Genomic DNA, 19,412 nt, shown 5'->3' with positions numbered 1-19,412 from the left:
TTAGGTTATTTTAAATAAGTGTATAGTAGTAAGTTGATGATAAAAATGTGTGTATGGACTAAAAAAAGTGTGTGACGATCTTCTCCCAATCTATCTATCTATCTATACATTATATAAAGCGCGTGTCAATAGTTATACGTGTCACCTCCAAGTTAAATTTTGCCACGTGTCACCTAATGTTTTCAATATAAACTAGTTTATAACCCACGATTTCGCGAGATTATAAACAAAAGTTTTAATAGGTGAGTTGCTAATGCAAAAAGTAATGTAAAACATTTTATTAATTAATTGAGACATTATTTACACATTTCTATAAGCTTATATTAATTTTATGAATGAAGATGAAATAAAAAATAATAAAAAGAATAACAATGATGAAAATGTTACTAAATACTTTCTACATCCCATCATATTTCTCCACTTTGACTATTCTTTCTTTTTAAACTTTGACTAAGATTAGTTTTTGTTATATGATATATAATATTGTGTAAATTATATGAATTAATTGATTTTTAAATGTATTTTTATTGGTATAACTTGTTGAGTTTTATAGTTTATTACATAACACAAATGAAAATATTTAAAGTCGAAATTAAAAGAGAAAATTTATCAAAAGTTAAAGTGGACATTTTTGTTGTCACGAGAAAAGTATTAATTTGGACACATGTTAAAAGAAATGCATTTGGATGACCTTACAAACATATTTAAAAAATACAAATACTAAGTAGTCATACAAATACTAAGAAAGGGAATATTGCGAGTTTTGTTTTTTAGTTGGATTTTGAGAAAGCGTTTGATAGTGGATTCCTTATGGAAATGATGAAACTCATGGGCTTTGGGGAAAAGTGGAGGAAATGGATGTTTGCGTGTCTTAGCTCGGCATCGATCTCGATATTAGTTAATGGATCTCCCACTAGTGAATTTAAACTTGAACGGGGGGTAAGACAAGACGATCCACTTTCACCTTTTCTGTTTATCATTGCGGCGGAGGGGCTTAATTGGCTTACAAAGGCGGCGGTTCGGTCCAACCTATTTTCGGGAGTGGAGGTGGGACGTGATAACATCCCGATCTCCCATCTTCAATACGCGGATGATACGATTTTCTTTGGTAAGTGGGGGGAGATAATATCGTGAATTTAATGAAACTATTGAAGTGCTTCGAACTTGCATCCGGACTTAAAATTAATTACCATAAAAGTAGCATTTTTGGAGTTGGTGTGGATATTGAGGAAGTTAATCTTATGGCTAGAAAATTTGGGTGTGTAGTCGGTACTTTCCCATATATATATCTTGGGCTCCCGGTGGGTGCGAACATGAATAAAAAGACCAATTGGAAGCCGGTTTTAGATAAATTTGAAAAAAGGCTTGCAGATTGGAAAGCCCGTGCGATGTCTTTTGGTGGAAGGTTGACTCTCGTTAATTCGATTCTCAATAGCTTGCCGTTGTACTACTTCTCGCTCTTTCGCGCTCCGTCCTCTGTACTTAAAAAACTCGAGAGTGTAAGACGTATTTTCTTTTGGGGAGGGGATTTTTTTTTTTTTTGGTTAAATGGGATAATGTGATGCGTCCTTATGCGGAGGCTTGGTTAAATATTGGGTCACTACGTGCTAAAAATATGGCTTTAATCGGCAAGTGGTGGTGGAGGTTCCTAACCGAAACTTCCTCCTTGTGGGTTAAAGTCATCAAAAGCATTTATGGGGCTTCGGGGCTTTTGGATTCGGGTGGGGCATTTAATTGTACTTATCATTCTACTTGGAGCATGATTGTTAAGACAGGGTTACATCTTGAGGAGCTTGGAGTCGAATTCATGAAATCCTTCAAAAAAGAGCTTGGCAATGGTAAAGACACTTCATTTTGGTTTGATACTTGGTTTGAAGACACACCTTTCAAGGATCGGTTTAGGAGGTTGTTTTGACTAGAGCGTGATCTGAATGTCTCGGTTCACAAGAGATTGGGTTGGGATGGGAGTTCGAATCTTGGGTCGTGGGATTGGGTGAGTCATCCTAGAGGTAGAAAGGGGACGGAATATGAAGAATTACGACATATAATTCATGGTGTTGTGAACAACAATGAGAAGGAAGATCGATGGTTATGGGCTCTTAGTTCGAATGGGCTTTTCTCAACAAAGGTTCTCTCGGATTTAGTGCGATCAAAGATTATCATCTCAAGGGCTTCCGGTATTGAAACGATGCGTAATAACTTGGTCCCGAAGAAAGTTGAAGTCTTTGTTTGGAGAGCAATGAATGGTAAACTCCCTGTTTTGTCGGAACTTGACAAAAGGGGATTGACCTTCATTCCGTTAGGTGTCCCATTTGTGATAATGATATAGAAACGGTTCTTCACGCGATGTTTAAATGTAATTCAAGCAATGAGGTTTGGACGAGAATCTTCAAGTGGTTCGACATAAATAGTGGGGCTTTGGATCGAAACAATTCTTTTAGAGGTTGTGCATCTTATCAAATGACGGAAGTGGGATCCAAAATTTGGCAAGCGGTAGAATGGACGTGCGGGTATCTTTTGTGGAAAAATCGAAATAGGAAGGTTTTCAAAAACACATGTTGGAACTCTCCGATGGCGCTCAATGAGATACAATCGAAGAGCTATGAATGGATTGCGAGAAGATGCAAGTTGATATCGATTGATTGGAACACATGGCTAGTCAATCCTAAGAGTCTTATATGTTAAGTTACCTTGTAAATTAGTGCGATAATGCGGGTATGAGTTATTCGATGGACACCCTCCTTGTGTCCACTTTTAACTCTCGTTGTTGTAGATAGGTGCGTTGTTATAAGGGATTTCGGTTTATCCCGCATACTACATTGTAATCTTGCGTTAATAGTTAATAAAATTATTTGCCTTTCAAAAAAAAAAAAAAAAAATTAAAATGTTATAAAATGAAACGTAAAATAGAACATGTAAATATTGTGACGAGGGTCAATTGTTAGATATACTAATAGTAATTAGTGTTGTAAAAGTTTAAAGATCCATGTTAAAAATGAAAAGTAAATGAATTTGTAAGGCAACAAATACACTATATTGAAAGCAATGAAATTTTCAAATTTTAATAAAAAACAATTTTAAACTGTAACTTTCACTTAAAGTACATAATGATTATTAACTTAAACATGTTGATGTTTCTTATAAAGCATTTTATGTTATATGATACAAATTGTATGAGAATATGAGATACTCATAAAGTCATAATATGTTTTTGTTTTGTTTTTGTTTTTACTCATTGTAGTCTCAAGTTGTTAACTATAAGATTAATATAGATGGTTGCAATTCCTTCTTTTTTTATTACGGAGTATCAGAAGTAATAACTTTTTCAAAACGGTATTTTGAGTAGTCGTGTAACGTACGGGCTCAACACCTAGTTTACTAATATAAAACACCAAAATATGAGAACTACAAATGTTTTCTTAACGCATATCAAGATCCGTCACATCTGAAGAATTTTCCCAACTACAAATGTAGCAAGTCTTGTTTATAGACGACGTGTGCAATGAATTTTCCGACTTACTGATACTATAAAATGTGAGAGTACTCGCTTGTTAGCAGAAACACATCTACAATAAAAAAAAAAAAAAACAAACTAATAAAACTTAGCCTTTCACAAACCCAAACATACTCTTGTTAAGCCAGTTTTGACTGACCCTAATAAAACCTGGAATATATCCATACCTTGCTAGGGGTCACATAATTGTATGAACTTTTTTTTTATTGATAATGCCAGAACTTTTTTTTATTATTTTATTTTTTTTATTTTTATTTTTCTCTTCCATTAAAGGTCGCACGAAATCAGGGGTTCATATGCCTATAAATGGAGTACTTTGCCCACAAAAAAATTGGTAGAGCGAGTCAAATTCGTAAAGCTCTGTATAGAAAGAAAATCATTCGTAAAGCTCAATAAAGAACATCTCAAATGTCAAACACGTATTTTAATAAATTAAACAAAATCAGAAGTGTAGTAGTACCATAGAAGTACATCTCTAGCAAGTTCACACAATTCATTGCTAGCTGGATCAGTGGTAAGAAACTAAATTATAAATGGATCGTTTCTAAGATGGCTATTGATCATATGAGCAAATAAGATCCATTCACTTATTCAACGAAAGTATTGAGTTTTTTTCGTCACATTTCCCTTCATAAAAATCATAGAAAAAACATATACAAGTCAATTCTATTGGTGAAATCCAACCAGATTTGAGACAATGCATCCCCAAATTTTTATCATCGCTCAATATATATTTAAAAGCTTAAGCCAAAATAATGCTCACATTAATGGAGAAAAGTAATACTTAATATTAAACGTTTAAAGAAAATTATTGCGTTCCATAACCTCCTGTACAAGAACCTATACGATGTATAATGAATAATTTCGACGACTACAGCGACATAGCTGTTGGTGATTTTAGTGTTATCAACAATCATTTTAGTTAATTGGGATTTACTAGAAAGCAAAGGCTTATCGAATTAAGCTCAATGACGAGTTTGGAGAGTGCGGAGTGCACGCCCGTTCGAGTTAATTCAATAAGGTATTGGAAATTACATCTTTTGATTAAAGGTAACCATGAATGGTTACATCATTTCATGAAGAGAGATGTTATTTTCTAAAAGGTTTAAACGAAGAGTTGCATCTTTTCGTTGAAAGGTTGCATATTTACATTGAAAAGTTACATCCTTTCGTCGCACCTTTTCATCTCTTATATATAGAGGATTTTGCTTTCATTCTAACTAATAGAAAACATACACATATTCTCTAACAATTTGATCAGTGATTTCATTGCCAAAAACACTGATTGCGTTCTTGTCTTATCTCTATAAAGTATTCGTGTAACCGAGGCAATCGTAGGGTCGAAATACTTTATAGAGAAAGTGAACACACGATACAAGACAATATTGTATTATTGTAGAATCGGTGTTGGATCTTTTGAGAATGTATTGGTGTCATTCTATTAAACAAACAATATTCTTTGTTGTAAATGACGGTTAGTGAGAAAAGGCTAATTTTGGAAAGTCACCAAAGTTGACCACATTATAAAACCGGTGTGTTCATGCATGTAATAAATTAAATAATCGGCCATTTGATTATTTAGTTGGAAACATATTGCAAATTTGTAACGGATTAAATTTGAGGACATGGGTTATGGGATATTATAATTCATGGTTATGGTGTTTAATGCCATAATTTAATTATAAGTATGCATGGACATGTAATGTCAACAAAAGAAAGTTGTAATTATTTTCTTTGGATATTGACATGAGCACCCCCTATGTATTGTTGATTTTGTGCTTGTTCGTAAGACAAGGGCCTAATTGTTAACAAGTGTAAAGTCATTTAACGAGTGGTGATAATTCGTTGAATAAGTGACAAGACATAACAATACCTGTCCCAAAATCCAAAGTATGTGGTCTAGCAGTCACAGTGTGCTTCTGATCATCGGTTCACATTTGAATATAGGTTCAAGGTTGATAAGGACATAAAGAATCATAAAGTCAATGATCATGATCATGATCGATCATGATGCTTAAAAGAAGCAGATGACATGATTATGATGACAAAGTTATATCATTCTATAAATAATTAACTTTGTTGGATAAAATGATTAAGAACTTTGTTCTGCAGTGATAAATGCAATTCAATAGTGATGTTGACCTTGCATAATATACGGTACGTTTTCATTGTAATGGATGTCTATCACCCTAAAAAGTGAAACATCGCCCAAATCATCCCATTTACATAGAAATAGGTCGGTCTGTCACCAGTGGCGAAACTAGGATTTCTATTACCGGGGAGAAAAAAAAAATTTAACCGTAGCAATTTTTTTGGACAAGATTTGAAGATTTTGGGACAAAAGTTGGATATTTTGGGGCAAAATTTGAAAATTTTGGGGCAAAAGTTGGAGAATTTGGGGCAAAATTTGAAGATTTTTGGGCAAAATATGTAGGTTTGAGGGTAAAAAATAAAATCCACCGAGGGCAAAGTCTGTCACACCCCCAAAATGGACCAGAGGTAATTGTGACCAATCATATCATAACACAGTTGTATAAGCGAGAACGACTCTAAATGAGACGTTTTATTTATTAAATAAACAGCGGAAGCATTATTCAAAGTTTTACATTATAAGAGTACAGTAAATGGAAAATGTCTTAAACAAAATGATAAATATGAATGATGGACTCCATGCAAGCAGCAAAGCATACATCAAACATCTAGTAGCAAGTAGCAGCTAGCAGCTAGCTCAATCATCACCTGAGACAAAACACGCTTAAAGTGTCAACCAAAAAGGTTGAGTGAAATTCATAGGTTTATAAATAATATTCAAAGTTTTAGACCGCAAGATTTAGTTTAAAGTTGATCAATATAGATATATCAATCTAAAAGTGTTGCTGCAGTTTGTAATATCGCTACTAAACAATTTACCCTATGACACCTTGTACTGTCAGTGTCGTGGAATCATTATTATGTAACCAAAGACCAACGGTCGAATGGTTAGAGACGTTACACTCAATAGGCCTACTCACAATAATTAAGTTTGCATTTAAACGTAGCAATTGACGATATTACGGTAGGGATTTAGCATGAATCAAAGCATGACAGCATAGTTAACAATTTAGTACTTGTGTCTAAGCGTAAAACAGTTATAAAGCAAGCATGTGTCTCACCCCAAAAGTTATAAAACATTTATGAAACAGTAAAAAGTGGGGCTATGAAGTTCACCTTAGTAGCACAAAAGAGTAATCCACGAAAGAATTGAACAGAAGGACGTGACCGAGATCTCAACCTAGAGATAGAACGTATGATCAGACATTGCCTAACAGACAATAGTATATAGTACTATATTGATAGTAATGATTCACTAAAGAATTTCCATTCTCGGAAGGTTACTATTTATGGAAAGTTTCCACTTATAGTAATTTTCCAATTTTAGAAAGTTCGGGTTAATCTTTAGCAAGACGTTGTACAACTTTACTCAAACTTCGTTGCTATAAAATAAGTCAGGAATGACCAGATGTAACCGGGGGCCCAGGACTCTTGACCAGAATCTAAGTCATGACATTCGAGATCCACAAGTTTACCCATAAATGGTAACCTAGACATCATTCACTTACGACCGTGAGTAGCGATGAAGTTCACATGAATTATACATTATCTTTGATTAACCTTCACTTTAGGTGTATACACACAACGAATTATTAATGTACTTAATAATTATATATGTGATAATATAACCTAAGTATTATTTAATATTTAGTTATTATACCTTTGTATGTCTTATATATATTAAATATAATTACCTTTAAATAAATACCTAAATTACTTCAAAAATAATAGTGTTTTATTAATCGAACATTATTCAAAAATGTCTAAATAATAAATTAAATATCTAAAAATTACATACATAATTTTTATAGTCTTAGTTAATCATATAGATTAATATAAAAATTTAAGAAAACGTTTTTATTGTATTTTTGTATTTATTTTTGTTTTTACCCTTAATGTATTCACAAAACAATTTTAATTCTACATAATTACTAAATAGACCCAAATAATTATTTTTATAATTTTTATAAGTTTCTATCAGTCTAATAACCTGTAGAAAAATATTTAAAAAAATATTTTTTATTATTTTATATTTATTCTTAATTTACCTTCGAATTACATAATAATAGAGTTTAATTATATAATAAATAATAATTCGACCCAAGTAATTATTTTTATAATTTTTTCAGATCTATATAAGTTTTAAAAACTCATAAAAAAATTATATATATTTTATTTTTGGTTAAAAGTATTTATTACGAATTTTACATTGTTTTTACGTTTAAACACTACATAATTCGCATTTAATTATAAATAATATTCCATAAATTATAAAAATTATTTTTATGCATCATAACACTTATAATACTAATTATAACATATAAACATAATTAATTTCGAATTTTACAAAGAATATACAATAAATATAAATATAAATGACAATATTGAAAAAATTTAATAAAAATAGAAAGTACCTCAAATTTTCTTCAAGGTTTTGAGAGAATAACTTAAGTTTTTGTGTTTGGCAAGAAAAAATGAATGAGGAGCCATGTATTTATAGGTAAAAAATGGTTGGTGAAAAGAAAAAAAAATTATAAAATAAAGGTGCTAATTTTGACAAAATAATAAAAACATATTAAAAATGTTTTTAATAAGTTTTTGTTTTTGAAAATATTTAGTCAAAATTCATGGGCTCATTATTTAATTTATAAAAAAAAACTTATTTCTTTTTATTTTTATTTTTTTTATAAGCTAAAAATATATATAATGATTAAAATAACTTATCATTTAATTAATAATTATGTTACATATAGTTTTAAATATAATACGCATTAATATTAACTAAAGTTATTTTATATAATTAGTGTAAACTTTAGTTAACAGAACGTGTCGACTAAAAATAAATATTTGATCAACGTCGAATTTAATTATATATTACGTATGGATAACAACCCTATAGGCAAATTAGTCAATTCAAGTATGAAAATGTGAGGGTTGTTATAGTACCTTCCCGTTAAAGAAAACTTCGTCCCGAAGTTTCAAGTAGACTTCTCGGATGCATCGGCGGTTGAGAAGAGGTGGGGATATTTCCGTTTCATTTGGTCTTCACGTTCCCAGGTATACTCGGGGCCACGTCGTGAATTCCAACGGATCTTAACAATGGGAATGTTGCTTTGTTTCAAGCGTTTAATCTCGCGATCCATAACTTCAATAGGTTCTTCGATGAAGTGCATTTTATCATCAATGCGGAGATCATCCAAAGGAATAACAAGTGGGTCATCAGCAAGACACTTTTTCAGGTTCGAGATGTGAAATACGTCGTGTACTCTACTAAGCTCAGCAGGTAGTTATAATCGATACGCCACGGGACCAATTCTCTCAGTAATCTTGAAAGGTCCAACAAAACGCGGACTTAGTTTGCTTCGTTTACCAAAACGAATGACGCCTTTCCAAGGGGATACTTTCAACATGACTTTATCACCAACTTGGAATTCCAAATCCTTTCGACGTTTATCAGCATAGCTCTTCTGTCGGCTGCGGGAAGTTTCCAATCGTTTCTTAATCTGTACGATCTTTTCGGTAGTTTCATGTATGATTTCAGGACCAGTCAATTGTCTGTCCTCTAGTTCATCCCAACATAGGGGTGATCTACATTTTCGTTCGTATAAGGCTTCAAAAGGTGCAACCTTAATACTTGAGTGGTAACTGTTGTTGTAAGAAAATTCAGCCAAGGGCAGATGTCTGTCCCAACCTTTGCCGAAGTCGATAACACAAGCACGAAGCATATCTTCAAATGTTTGAATGGTTCGTTCAGTTTGGCCATCAGTTTGCGGATGATAAGCGGTACTCATGTCGAGTTTAGTTCCAAGAGCAGATTGTAAAGTTTTCCAGAATCTAGAAGTGAATCGACTATCGCGATCAGAAATGATAGAAATAGGGACTCCATGTCGTGAGACAATCTCTTTGATGTAAAGTTGTGACAATTTCTCCATCTTATCAGTTTCCTTGATCGGTAAAAAGTGTGCAGATTTAGTAAGGCGATCCACTATGACCCAAATAGTATCATTGCCACTAGAAGTCTTGGGCAATTTAGTAATAAAGTCCATAGTGATACATTCCCACTTCCACTGCGGAATATCTGGCTGTTGAAGTAAACCAGACGGCTTTTGATGCTCGGCCTTAACTTTCAAACAAGTAAGACACTTGCTGATAGTGCTCCAAATGAACATATATTTAGTAGCAATATCATCCCAAAATGTAAATTATTTAGTTATAATTGTCCTATTTTAAGTTGTAATTATTTATATTAAATAAGTGCGAAGACAAAAGGGCGAAAACGACGATTTGAAGACGCAAATGACCAAAAAGCTCAAATGTACAAGATACAATCCAAGTGGTTCAATTTATTGATGAGAAACGTCTAAAAATGACAAAAGTACAAGTTGCGGAACGCAAAGTACAAGATATTAAATTATACGAAAGGACGTTCGAAAATCCGGAACCGGGACCTGAGCCAACTATCAACGCCCGACGCAACGGACCAAAAATTATGAGTCTACTATGCACAAGAATATAATATAATATATATATATAATTATATAAAATTATATATATTATATTATATAATTAAATATAACGTCGACAAGCTAGCAAACAAAGCAATTGGGCATGTCCAGACTGGCCATGTGATCGCATGAGATTAACACTGAGAACTCATGCGATCGCATGAGCCTCAGGATCAGACCACATCTATAAAAGGCAACGAGTTTTGGCCAGAAAATAATAATAATAATACTCCTCTAATAATAATATATATATATATATATATATATATATATATATATATATATATATATATATATATATATATATATATATATATTATAGTATAGGGTAGTTTTATATTAGATTAGTTTGGGTTATGTAAAGGTTATTTTACGGGTTTTAAAGTCGAAGCTCTGTCCGTGTAACACTACGCGATAAATAATCAATGTAAGCTATGTTCTCCTTTTTAAATTGATGTCTCGTACTTAAGTTATTATTATGCTTATTTAAGACGAAGTAATCATGATGTTGGACTAAAAATAATTAAAATTGGGTAATTGGGCTTTGTACCATAATTGGGATTTGGACAAAAGAACGACACTTGTGGAAATTAGACTATGGGCTATTAATGGGCTTTATATTTGTTTAACTAAATGATAGTTTGTTAATTTTAATATAAAGATTTACAATTGGACGTACCTATAAATAACCATATACACTCGATCGGACACGATGGGCGGGGTATTTATATGTACGAATAATCGTTCATTTAACCGGACACGGGAATGGATTAATAGTCGCTAGAATTATTAAAACAGGGGTGAAATTATGTACAAGGACACTTGGCGTAATTGTTAACAAAGTATTAAAACCTTGGGTTACACACAGTCGATATCCTGGTGTAATTATTAAACAAAGTATTAAGACCTTGTTACAGTTTAAGTCCCCAATTAGTTGGAATATTTGACTTCGGGTATAAGGATAATTTGACGAGGACACTCGCACTTTATATTTATGACTGATGGACTGTTATGGACAAAAACCAGACAGACATATTGAATAATCCAGGACAAAGGACAATTAACCCATGGTAATAAACTAAAATCATCACGTCAAACATCATGATTACGGAAGTTTAAATAAGCATAATTATTTTATTGTATTTTTCATCGTACTTTTATTTACTCGCTATTTTATTTAACGTCATTTATTTATTGTCATTTATTTTTCGCTACTTTAATTATTGTCATTTATATTTTGCATTAGGTTTTAATTGTAACTTAAAATATAAAATCGACAAACCAGTCATTATACGGTAAACCCCCTTTTATATATTATTAATATAATATATTTTGTACAAATATAATTGTTTAAAAATATAGTGTAAAATAAGCCAGCTCCCTATGGAACGAACCGGACTTACTAAAAACTATACTACTCTACGATTAGGTACACTGCCTATAGTGTTGTAGCAAGGTTTAGGTATATCCCCTCCGTAAATAAATATCTTGTGTAAAATTGTATCATATTTTATAGTATTTCGTAGTAAATATATAACTATTTTGTACCCCTTTGCTTTAACATCAAGTTTTTGGCGCCGCTGCCGGGGATTCGGCGAAACACTATATTTTATAAATATATTTGTATATCATTTTTAGAAAAACAATATTAAAAAAAAAACCAAAAATATAAAAACAAAAACAAAAATTTATATATTTTTAAGAGTTTGTTAAAAGTTTTATAAAGTTTCTTTATTTTTATTTTAGTTTATAAAAATATAAGTTTTATTTAAATATTTTGTATTTATATAAAAATAGAAAATTAGAAAACAGAAAAAGAAAAAAAAATTAAATAAAAACTCTCGGGCCCGAACACTGTAGCAGCCCAGCTCTTGGCCCGAAACCCTACCTCATGCGATCGCATGAGATTTTAACTTCCAAACCATGCGATCGCATGGCTTGAGTTGACAGGCCTGGTAACCTCAGCCGACAGTTTAGGGTTTTAATTAATTTATAATTATTATTATTATAACCCTAATTAGGTTAGTTTATTTAATTATTAGTTTTAGTTTTATTTAATTAATTTGTATTTTTAGTTTAATTAGTTTTAATGAATTATAAAACTAATACTTTTATAAAATAAATAATATAAAAATAATATTTTTATAAAAATTGTACTTTTTACAACTTTAAGTTTATTTTTTTATTTTGTATCTTTTTATTTATTTTAGTGTAATATTTGTATTTTTTTTTTGCTCGTATTTAGTTTTAATATAGTTTTTACCATAGTTATTTTTATTTCTAGATTTTTAGGCTTTGCCGTAAAATCCCTGAAGTGCTTTTTCTTTAGACTAAGACTTAGGTGCTTTAGAATTTTGCGACGCTGTTTATAAATTTTAGTACCTTTTTAAATTATTGCCATTTTGGGATATAGTATTCCTTTTAAACTTTAATATTTTTAGACGCAACTTTTAATTCTTAGTTTTTAGTTCCTTTTTAAGTTTCGACGCGCTACTTTCTTATTTTTATTTTTCGACGCCTATTATTTTTCGACATTTTTATTTTTCGACGTTTTTCGACGAGCTCTTTTTCTTTCTTATTTCTCACTGATCTAGTTTTTAGGACATAGAATTTTCTATTTCTTCTCTAAAATTTCAAAAACGAAAAATTATTTTAAGCAGTTAAATTGATAGACATCCAAATTTTCTGCTTCATAGTAATAGTTGGATTTGTTAGTGGCTGAGTTGTGAGCTTCCGATTTAAAGGGTTCTGGCTCCCTGCTGCATCTATTGGCTATTCGAAACGTGGGCAAAAGCAGAAAAGTCTCTTAATTTGATAACTTATATAATTTTTATTTTTATAACTAATAGGATAATTAAGTAAATGCACCACATTGTAGCTAAAATTTGGTAATAAGCGCATTATGGAAAATCTCGAGAATATTTTGGAAACTCTTTATGACATCCGAAATCAATTCAATCAATACTCTCAAATGGGTGTTGATGACAATTCGTTCGGTCAATCTTGGATCACGAATGACGAAACAATAACTGGTTGTGAAATCTGTGGAGATTATCACTCAACATGGAAATGTTATTATTACGTTCCTATGGAAAATTATGAACCCATGGAACCTGAAGGGAACGATTATGAAGAATACAATTCAAATTGGGATTATTCTCAAGAATATTTCCAAACTCCACAACCAGAAGATGAGGAAAATTATGTGTCTGAAAATTCTTTAGATTATATGAAAATCAAACTCGAAGAACTTGATGCTCAAAATGAACAAATGAGAGAGTTTGTAAATAGGCAAGCTGAAACTCTATCAGATTACACACCTGTTGATCTGAGGAGTATTGTGCAAGAAAATCTCATATCATCGAATTTTGATGAATTCGAGAGCTCCGAAATCACCAATTATCCCGATGATACTTTTTATTCAGCTTTACCAATTTTACAACATATCGACACATTAGCCTCTATCGACGAAATCAACGATCCATCAATGGATGAAGAAGAAGTAAGGGTGACAAATTGGTACTCTTGGAAAAATGATAACATTGAAAATTTTACCCCCGAGACCAAAATGGTGGGACCGATAAGTACCATTAATGAAGAAGAATTTGCTTCGATCCCGAAATTCACCATTCCACAACCTTCCAACCCAATATTCTCAATAGACGAGTCATCTACCAAAGATGAACTACAAGCTGTAATAGATATTGACACCTCGAATTTCAACCAATTGGGTAATAGAGGTGAAAACTTTGATCCCGAGAATAAACGGAAGGAAATGTTAGGAATTATCCACCCTATAGAAATATGTATGTCGGTGTATATCGATCCATTTGACGAAGAACCAGAAAAGAGATATATCAATTTACTAAAAGCTACACTTAAAAAAGAATTAAGTATTGACGATCGGGTGGGTCTAAACTTTAAACCCATTAATATATTTTATACCATCCGAGATGTAAATAACTGGCTCACTATTTTAATTCGTGGAACTTATTCTACCGACTTCATATGTCATCAGCTAAGTGTGGGGAAGTCTAACCCCACTTAACGTTAAATTCGGGGTTCGGGTTAGTGCATAACTCGTTAATAAACATGCATAATAAGTTAGGGTAAAAGACGCATTTTCAAAAATTAGCAAACAGTTCAGAAAAGCAACCGTTTTTGAAGAAAAACATGTGTGATAAAACAAGAAGGAATGAACGATGAGGCGCGCCATCTATCATTCGACGAGCTTTGTAATTACAAACTGGGTATTTTCAATCACTTTTCTACACTAATCACCCTCATGAATTTATAATTATAGCCTGATTTCATGCAAATGAGGGCATTGCATGATCTCAAGTGTGGGGAAGGGTTATAAATTCTCTCGGGTTTATACTTGGCTTATTTTCTAAATATTGTGAAAATTTTAAAATTTTTCAACTAAATGAATTCAAAATCATATTTATACATATTTATGAACGATAAAACTAGGTGTTAATGCCGAAATTATTGTTACCTCGGAAAGGACATAAATTGAGAAACAACTAAAACGCTTGAATTTATTTATTAAAATAAAAAAAAGACGCATGAAAAAAGCCAAGTGTGGAGAGAATGTACCAAGTTATTCAATTAAAAACTATCTATCACATGTTTTTGTAAATTTATTGCAGGTGCTTTTATTTTGGACTAAACTGACTGTTTTACCCGCAATATTATAATAAAGATAAAAGAAAAGATGGATCTACACGATGAATCAATTCCATCATTAAAAGGAAGTAAAGTCTTCCGAAAAAGACACGCGCTTCTTGATTTAGGTCAAGAAGTTATCGTCCAGACCAGCTGTAGGTTGACGAAAAATCTAGAAAAGTCATCTCTAAAATCAGCAGGAAATCCACGGACCTCAGCATCAAACAGGGTCGCCAAGTGGTCAGACTTATCCTAGCCATGAGAGGATCTGTCTCGTAAAATGGGGAGGGCGCCGTGCAAATTAGCTTGATAAGACTAATGAATCAGACCCCCAGAAAGGATAATCACCTTTAAAGATTAAAAATCAGCATTTAAGCCTGATATTACTCAATCCTTGAGATTGACTTTAAAGATTGAGAATTACAAACTCATGGAATTCAATGATATCTAAACTCGAGCTTGAACGAGAAAATATTTTGATCAAAATTAAAACCGATTTGTTTTCTGAAAACCCATTTTCAATGCGTTCATTACCATTGAACGTAAAATCCTGAGAATTCACATGGAATTCATTAGGTCACCTGAACCAAATTGGGTGTCAACCGTAAGAACGGTGGTTGCATAGCATGATCAAAGACAGGACCTTGTGCCAGACCAAAAAACTATAGGGTGAACTTTACTATTGCTCCTACAAAGGATAGTAATTGCATCCGACATGTTTTAGACCATGAACAAATGCATGTCATTAGACATTGCCTTAACAGTTTCTTGTTCATCGCTTTCCTTTACAATCGGACGGTAGTTTGCCGAAAGGTAATATACGGGACAAGTATACTGGACGTGTTGCTTTCCCAATACAAGGTTAGCAAGTGGGTGACACAAAATCATAAGTTTTGAGCTAAAATTTTCAAATCTGAAACCCACAAAACCCACAAAACATTTTGCAAACACCGGTGAAGAAAAACTTATCTAGGGTAAAAGCTAGAATGAACTTTCAAAAGATCAAATGTTTTCATAAAGATCCAATTTCCTTAAAGGATCTAAATTTTTATAGTCATGTGGGACTGTAAACCATAACGTTACTACCATTGTTCATACCGCCGTATAGAAATCACTGATGTACAAAGTGTGAAGAATAAAGAAGTGATTCGTGTGATTTAATTTCAAGTTCTGTATTGCTTGAGGACAAGCAACGTTCAAGTGTGGGGATATTTGATAGTGCTCCAAATGAACATATATTTAGTAGCAATATCATCCCAAAATGTAAATTATTTAGTTATAATTGTCCTATTTTAAGTTGTAATCATTTATATTAAATAAGTGCGAAGAAAAAAGGGCGAAAACGATGATTTGAAGACGCAAATGACCAAAAAGCTCAAATGTACAAGATACAATCCAAGTGGTTCAATTTATTGATGAGAAACGTCTAAAAATGACAAAAGTACAAGTTGCGGAACGCAAAGTACAAGATATTAAATTATACGAAAGGACGTTCGAAAATCCGGAACCGGGACCTGAGCCAACTATCAACGCCCGACGCAACGGACCAAAAATTATGAGTCTACTATGCACAAGAATATAATATAATATAATATATATATATATAATTATATAAAATTATATATATTATATTATATAATTAAATATAACGTCGACAAGCTAGCAAACAAAGCAATTGGGCATGGCCAGACTGGCCATGCGATCGCATGAGATTAACACTGAGAACTCATGCGATCGCATGAGCCTCAGGATCAGACCACATCTATAAAAGGCAACGAGTTTTGGCCAGAAAATAATAATAATAATACTCCTCTAATAATAATAAATATATATATATATATATATATATATATATATATATATATATATATATATATATATATATATATATATATTATAGTATAGGGTAGTTTTATATTAGATTAGTTTGGGTTATGTAAAGGTTATTTTACGGGTTTTAAAGTCGAAGCTCTGTCCGTGTAACACTACGCGATAAATAATCAATGTAAGCTATGTTCTCCTTTTTAAATTGATGTCTCGTACTTAAGTTATTATTATGCTTATTTAAGACGAAGTAATCATGATGTTGGACTAAAAATAATTAAAATTGGGTAATTGGGCTTTGTACCATAATTGGGATTTGGACAAACGAACGACACTTGTGGAAATTAGACTATGGGCTATTAATGGGCTTTATATTTGTTTAACTAAATGATAGTTTGTTAATTTTAATATAAAGATTTACAATTGGACGTACCTATAAATAACCATATACACTCGATCGGACACGATGAAATGTCCCGTTCTTATTGATTAAAAACGTTCCATATTAATTGATTTCGTTGCGAGGTTTTGACCTCTATATGAGACGTTTTTCAAAGATTGCATTCATTTTTAAAACAAACCATAACCTTTATTTCATAAATAAAGGTTTAAAAAGCTTTACGTAGATTATCAAATAATGATAATCTAAAATATCCTGTTTACACACGACCATTACATAATGGTTTACAATACAAATATGTTACATCGAAATCAGTTTCTTGAATGCAGTTTTTACACAATATCATACAAACATGGACTCCAAATCTTGTCCTTATTTTAGTATGCAACAGCGGAAACTCTTAGTATTCACCTGAGAATAAACATGCTTTAAACGTCAACAAAAATGTTGGTGAGTTATAGGTTTCACCTATATATATCAAATCGTAACAATAGACCACAAGATTTCATATTTCAATACACATTCCATACATAGAGATAAAAATCATTCATATGGTGAACACCTGGTAACTGACATTAACAAGATGCATATATAAGAATATCCCCATCATTCTGGGACACCCTTCGGATATGATATAAATTTCGAAGTACTAAAGCATCCGGTACTTTGGATGGGGTTTGTTAGGCCCAATAGATCTATCTTTAGGATTCGCGTCAATTAGGGTGTCTGTTCCCTAATTCTTAGATTACCAGACTTAATAAAAAGGGGCATATTCGATTTCGATAATTCAACCATAGAATGTAGTTTCACGTACTTGTGTCTATTTTGTAAATCATTTATAAAACCTGCATGTATTCTCATCCCAAAAATATTAGATTTTAAAAGTGGGACTATAACTCACTTTCACAGATTTTTACTTCGTCGGGAAGTAAGACTTGGCCACTGGTTGATTCAAGAACCTATAACAATATATACATATATATCAAAGTATGTTCAAAATATATTTACAACACTTTTAATATATTTTGATGTTTTAAGTTTATTAAGTCAGCTGTCCTCGTTAGTAACCTACAACTAGTTGTCCACAGTTAGATGTACAGAAATAAATCGATAAATATTATCTTGAATCAATCCACAACCCAGTGTATACGTATCTCAGTACTGATCACAACTCAAACTATATATATTTTGGAATCAACCTCAACCCTGTATAGCTAACTCCAACATTCACATATAGAGTGTCTATGGTTGTTCCGAAATATATATAGATGTGTCGACATGATAGGTCAAAAAATTGTATACGTGTCTATGGTATCTCAAGATTATATAATATACAATACAAGTTGATTAAGTTATGGTTGGAATAGATTTGTTACCAATTTTCACGTAGCTAAAATGAGAAAAATTATCCAATCTTGTTTTACCCATAACTTCTTCATTTTAAATCCGTTTTGAGTGAATCAAATTGCTATGGTTTCATATTGAACTCTATTTTATGAATATAACTAGAAAAAGTATAGGTATATATTCGGAAAAATAAGTTACAAGTCGTTTTTGTAAAGGTAGTCATTTCAGTCGAAAGAACGACGTCTAGATGACCATTTTAGAAAACATACTTCCACTTTGAGTTTAACCATAATTTTTGGATATAGTTTCATGTTCATAATAAAAATCATTTTCCCAGAATAACAACTTTTAAATCAAAGTTTATCATAGTTTTTAATTAACTAACCCAAAACAGCCCGCGGTGTTACTACGACGGCGTAAATCCGGTTTTACGGTGTTTTTCGTGTTTCCAGGTTTTAAATCATTAAGTTAGTATATCATATAGATATAGAACATGTGTTTAGTTGATTTTAAAAGTCAAGTTAGAAGGATTAACTTTTATTTGCGAACAAGTTTAGAATTAACTAAACTATGTTCTAGTGATTACAAGTTTAAACCTTCGAATAAGATAGCTTTATATGTATGAATCGAATGATGTTATGAATATCATTACTACCTCGAGTTCCTTGGATAAACCTACTCGAAATGAGAAAAATGGATCTAGCTTCAAAGGATCCTTGGATGGCTTGAAAGTTCTTGAAGCAGAATCATGACACGAAAACAATTTCAAGTAAGATTTCCACTCGAAGTAAGATTGTTATAGTTATAGAAATTGAATTAAAGTTTAAATATGATTATTACCTTGTATTATAAAGATAACCTACTGTAAGTAACAAAGGTTTCTTGATCTTAGATGATTACTTGGAATGGATTTAGAAAACTTGGAAGTAAACTTGCAATCTTGGAAGTATTCTTGATTTTATGAAACTGGAACTTTTGGAATTTATGAAGAACACTTAGAAATTGAAGATAGAACTTGAGAGAGATCAATTAGATGAAGAAAATTGAAAAATGAAAGTGTTTG

The 19,412-nt window shown here is 31.9% G+C and overlaps 1 protein-coding gene across 1 annotated transcript; it reads left to right on the top strand.

Moving 5' to 3' along the window:
• The first annotated feature begins 810 nt into the window (after positions 1-810).
• LOC139840697 (uncharacterized) lies at positions 811-1,562 on the top strand. Its single transcript, XM_071830946.1, has 2 exons — positions 811-1,108; positions 1,267-1,562. The coding sequence occupies exons 1-2, from the start codon at positions 811-813 to the stop codon at positions 1,560-1,562; spliced, it is 594 nt and encodes a 197-aa protein (XP_071687047.1).
• Positions 1,563-19,412: the final 17,850 nt, after the last annotated feature.

The sequence above is a fragment of the Rutidosis leptorrhynchoides genome, chromosome 4 (genome assembly GCF_046630445.1).
Source record: "Rutidosis leptorrhynchoides isolate AG116_Rl617_1_P2 chromosome 4, CSIRO_AGI_Rlap_v1, whole genome shotgun sequence".
Lineage (NCBI taxonomy): Eukaryota > Viridiplantae > Streptophyta > Magnoliopsida > Asterales > Asteraceae > Rutidosis > Rutidosis leptorrhynchoides.
This window is presented reverse-complemented; position numbering and strand designations above follow the sequence as displayed.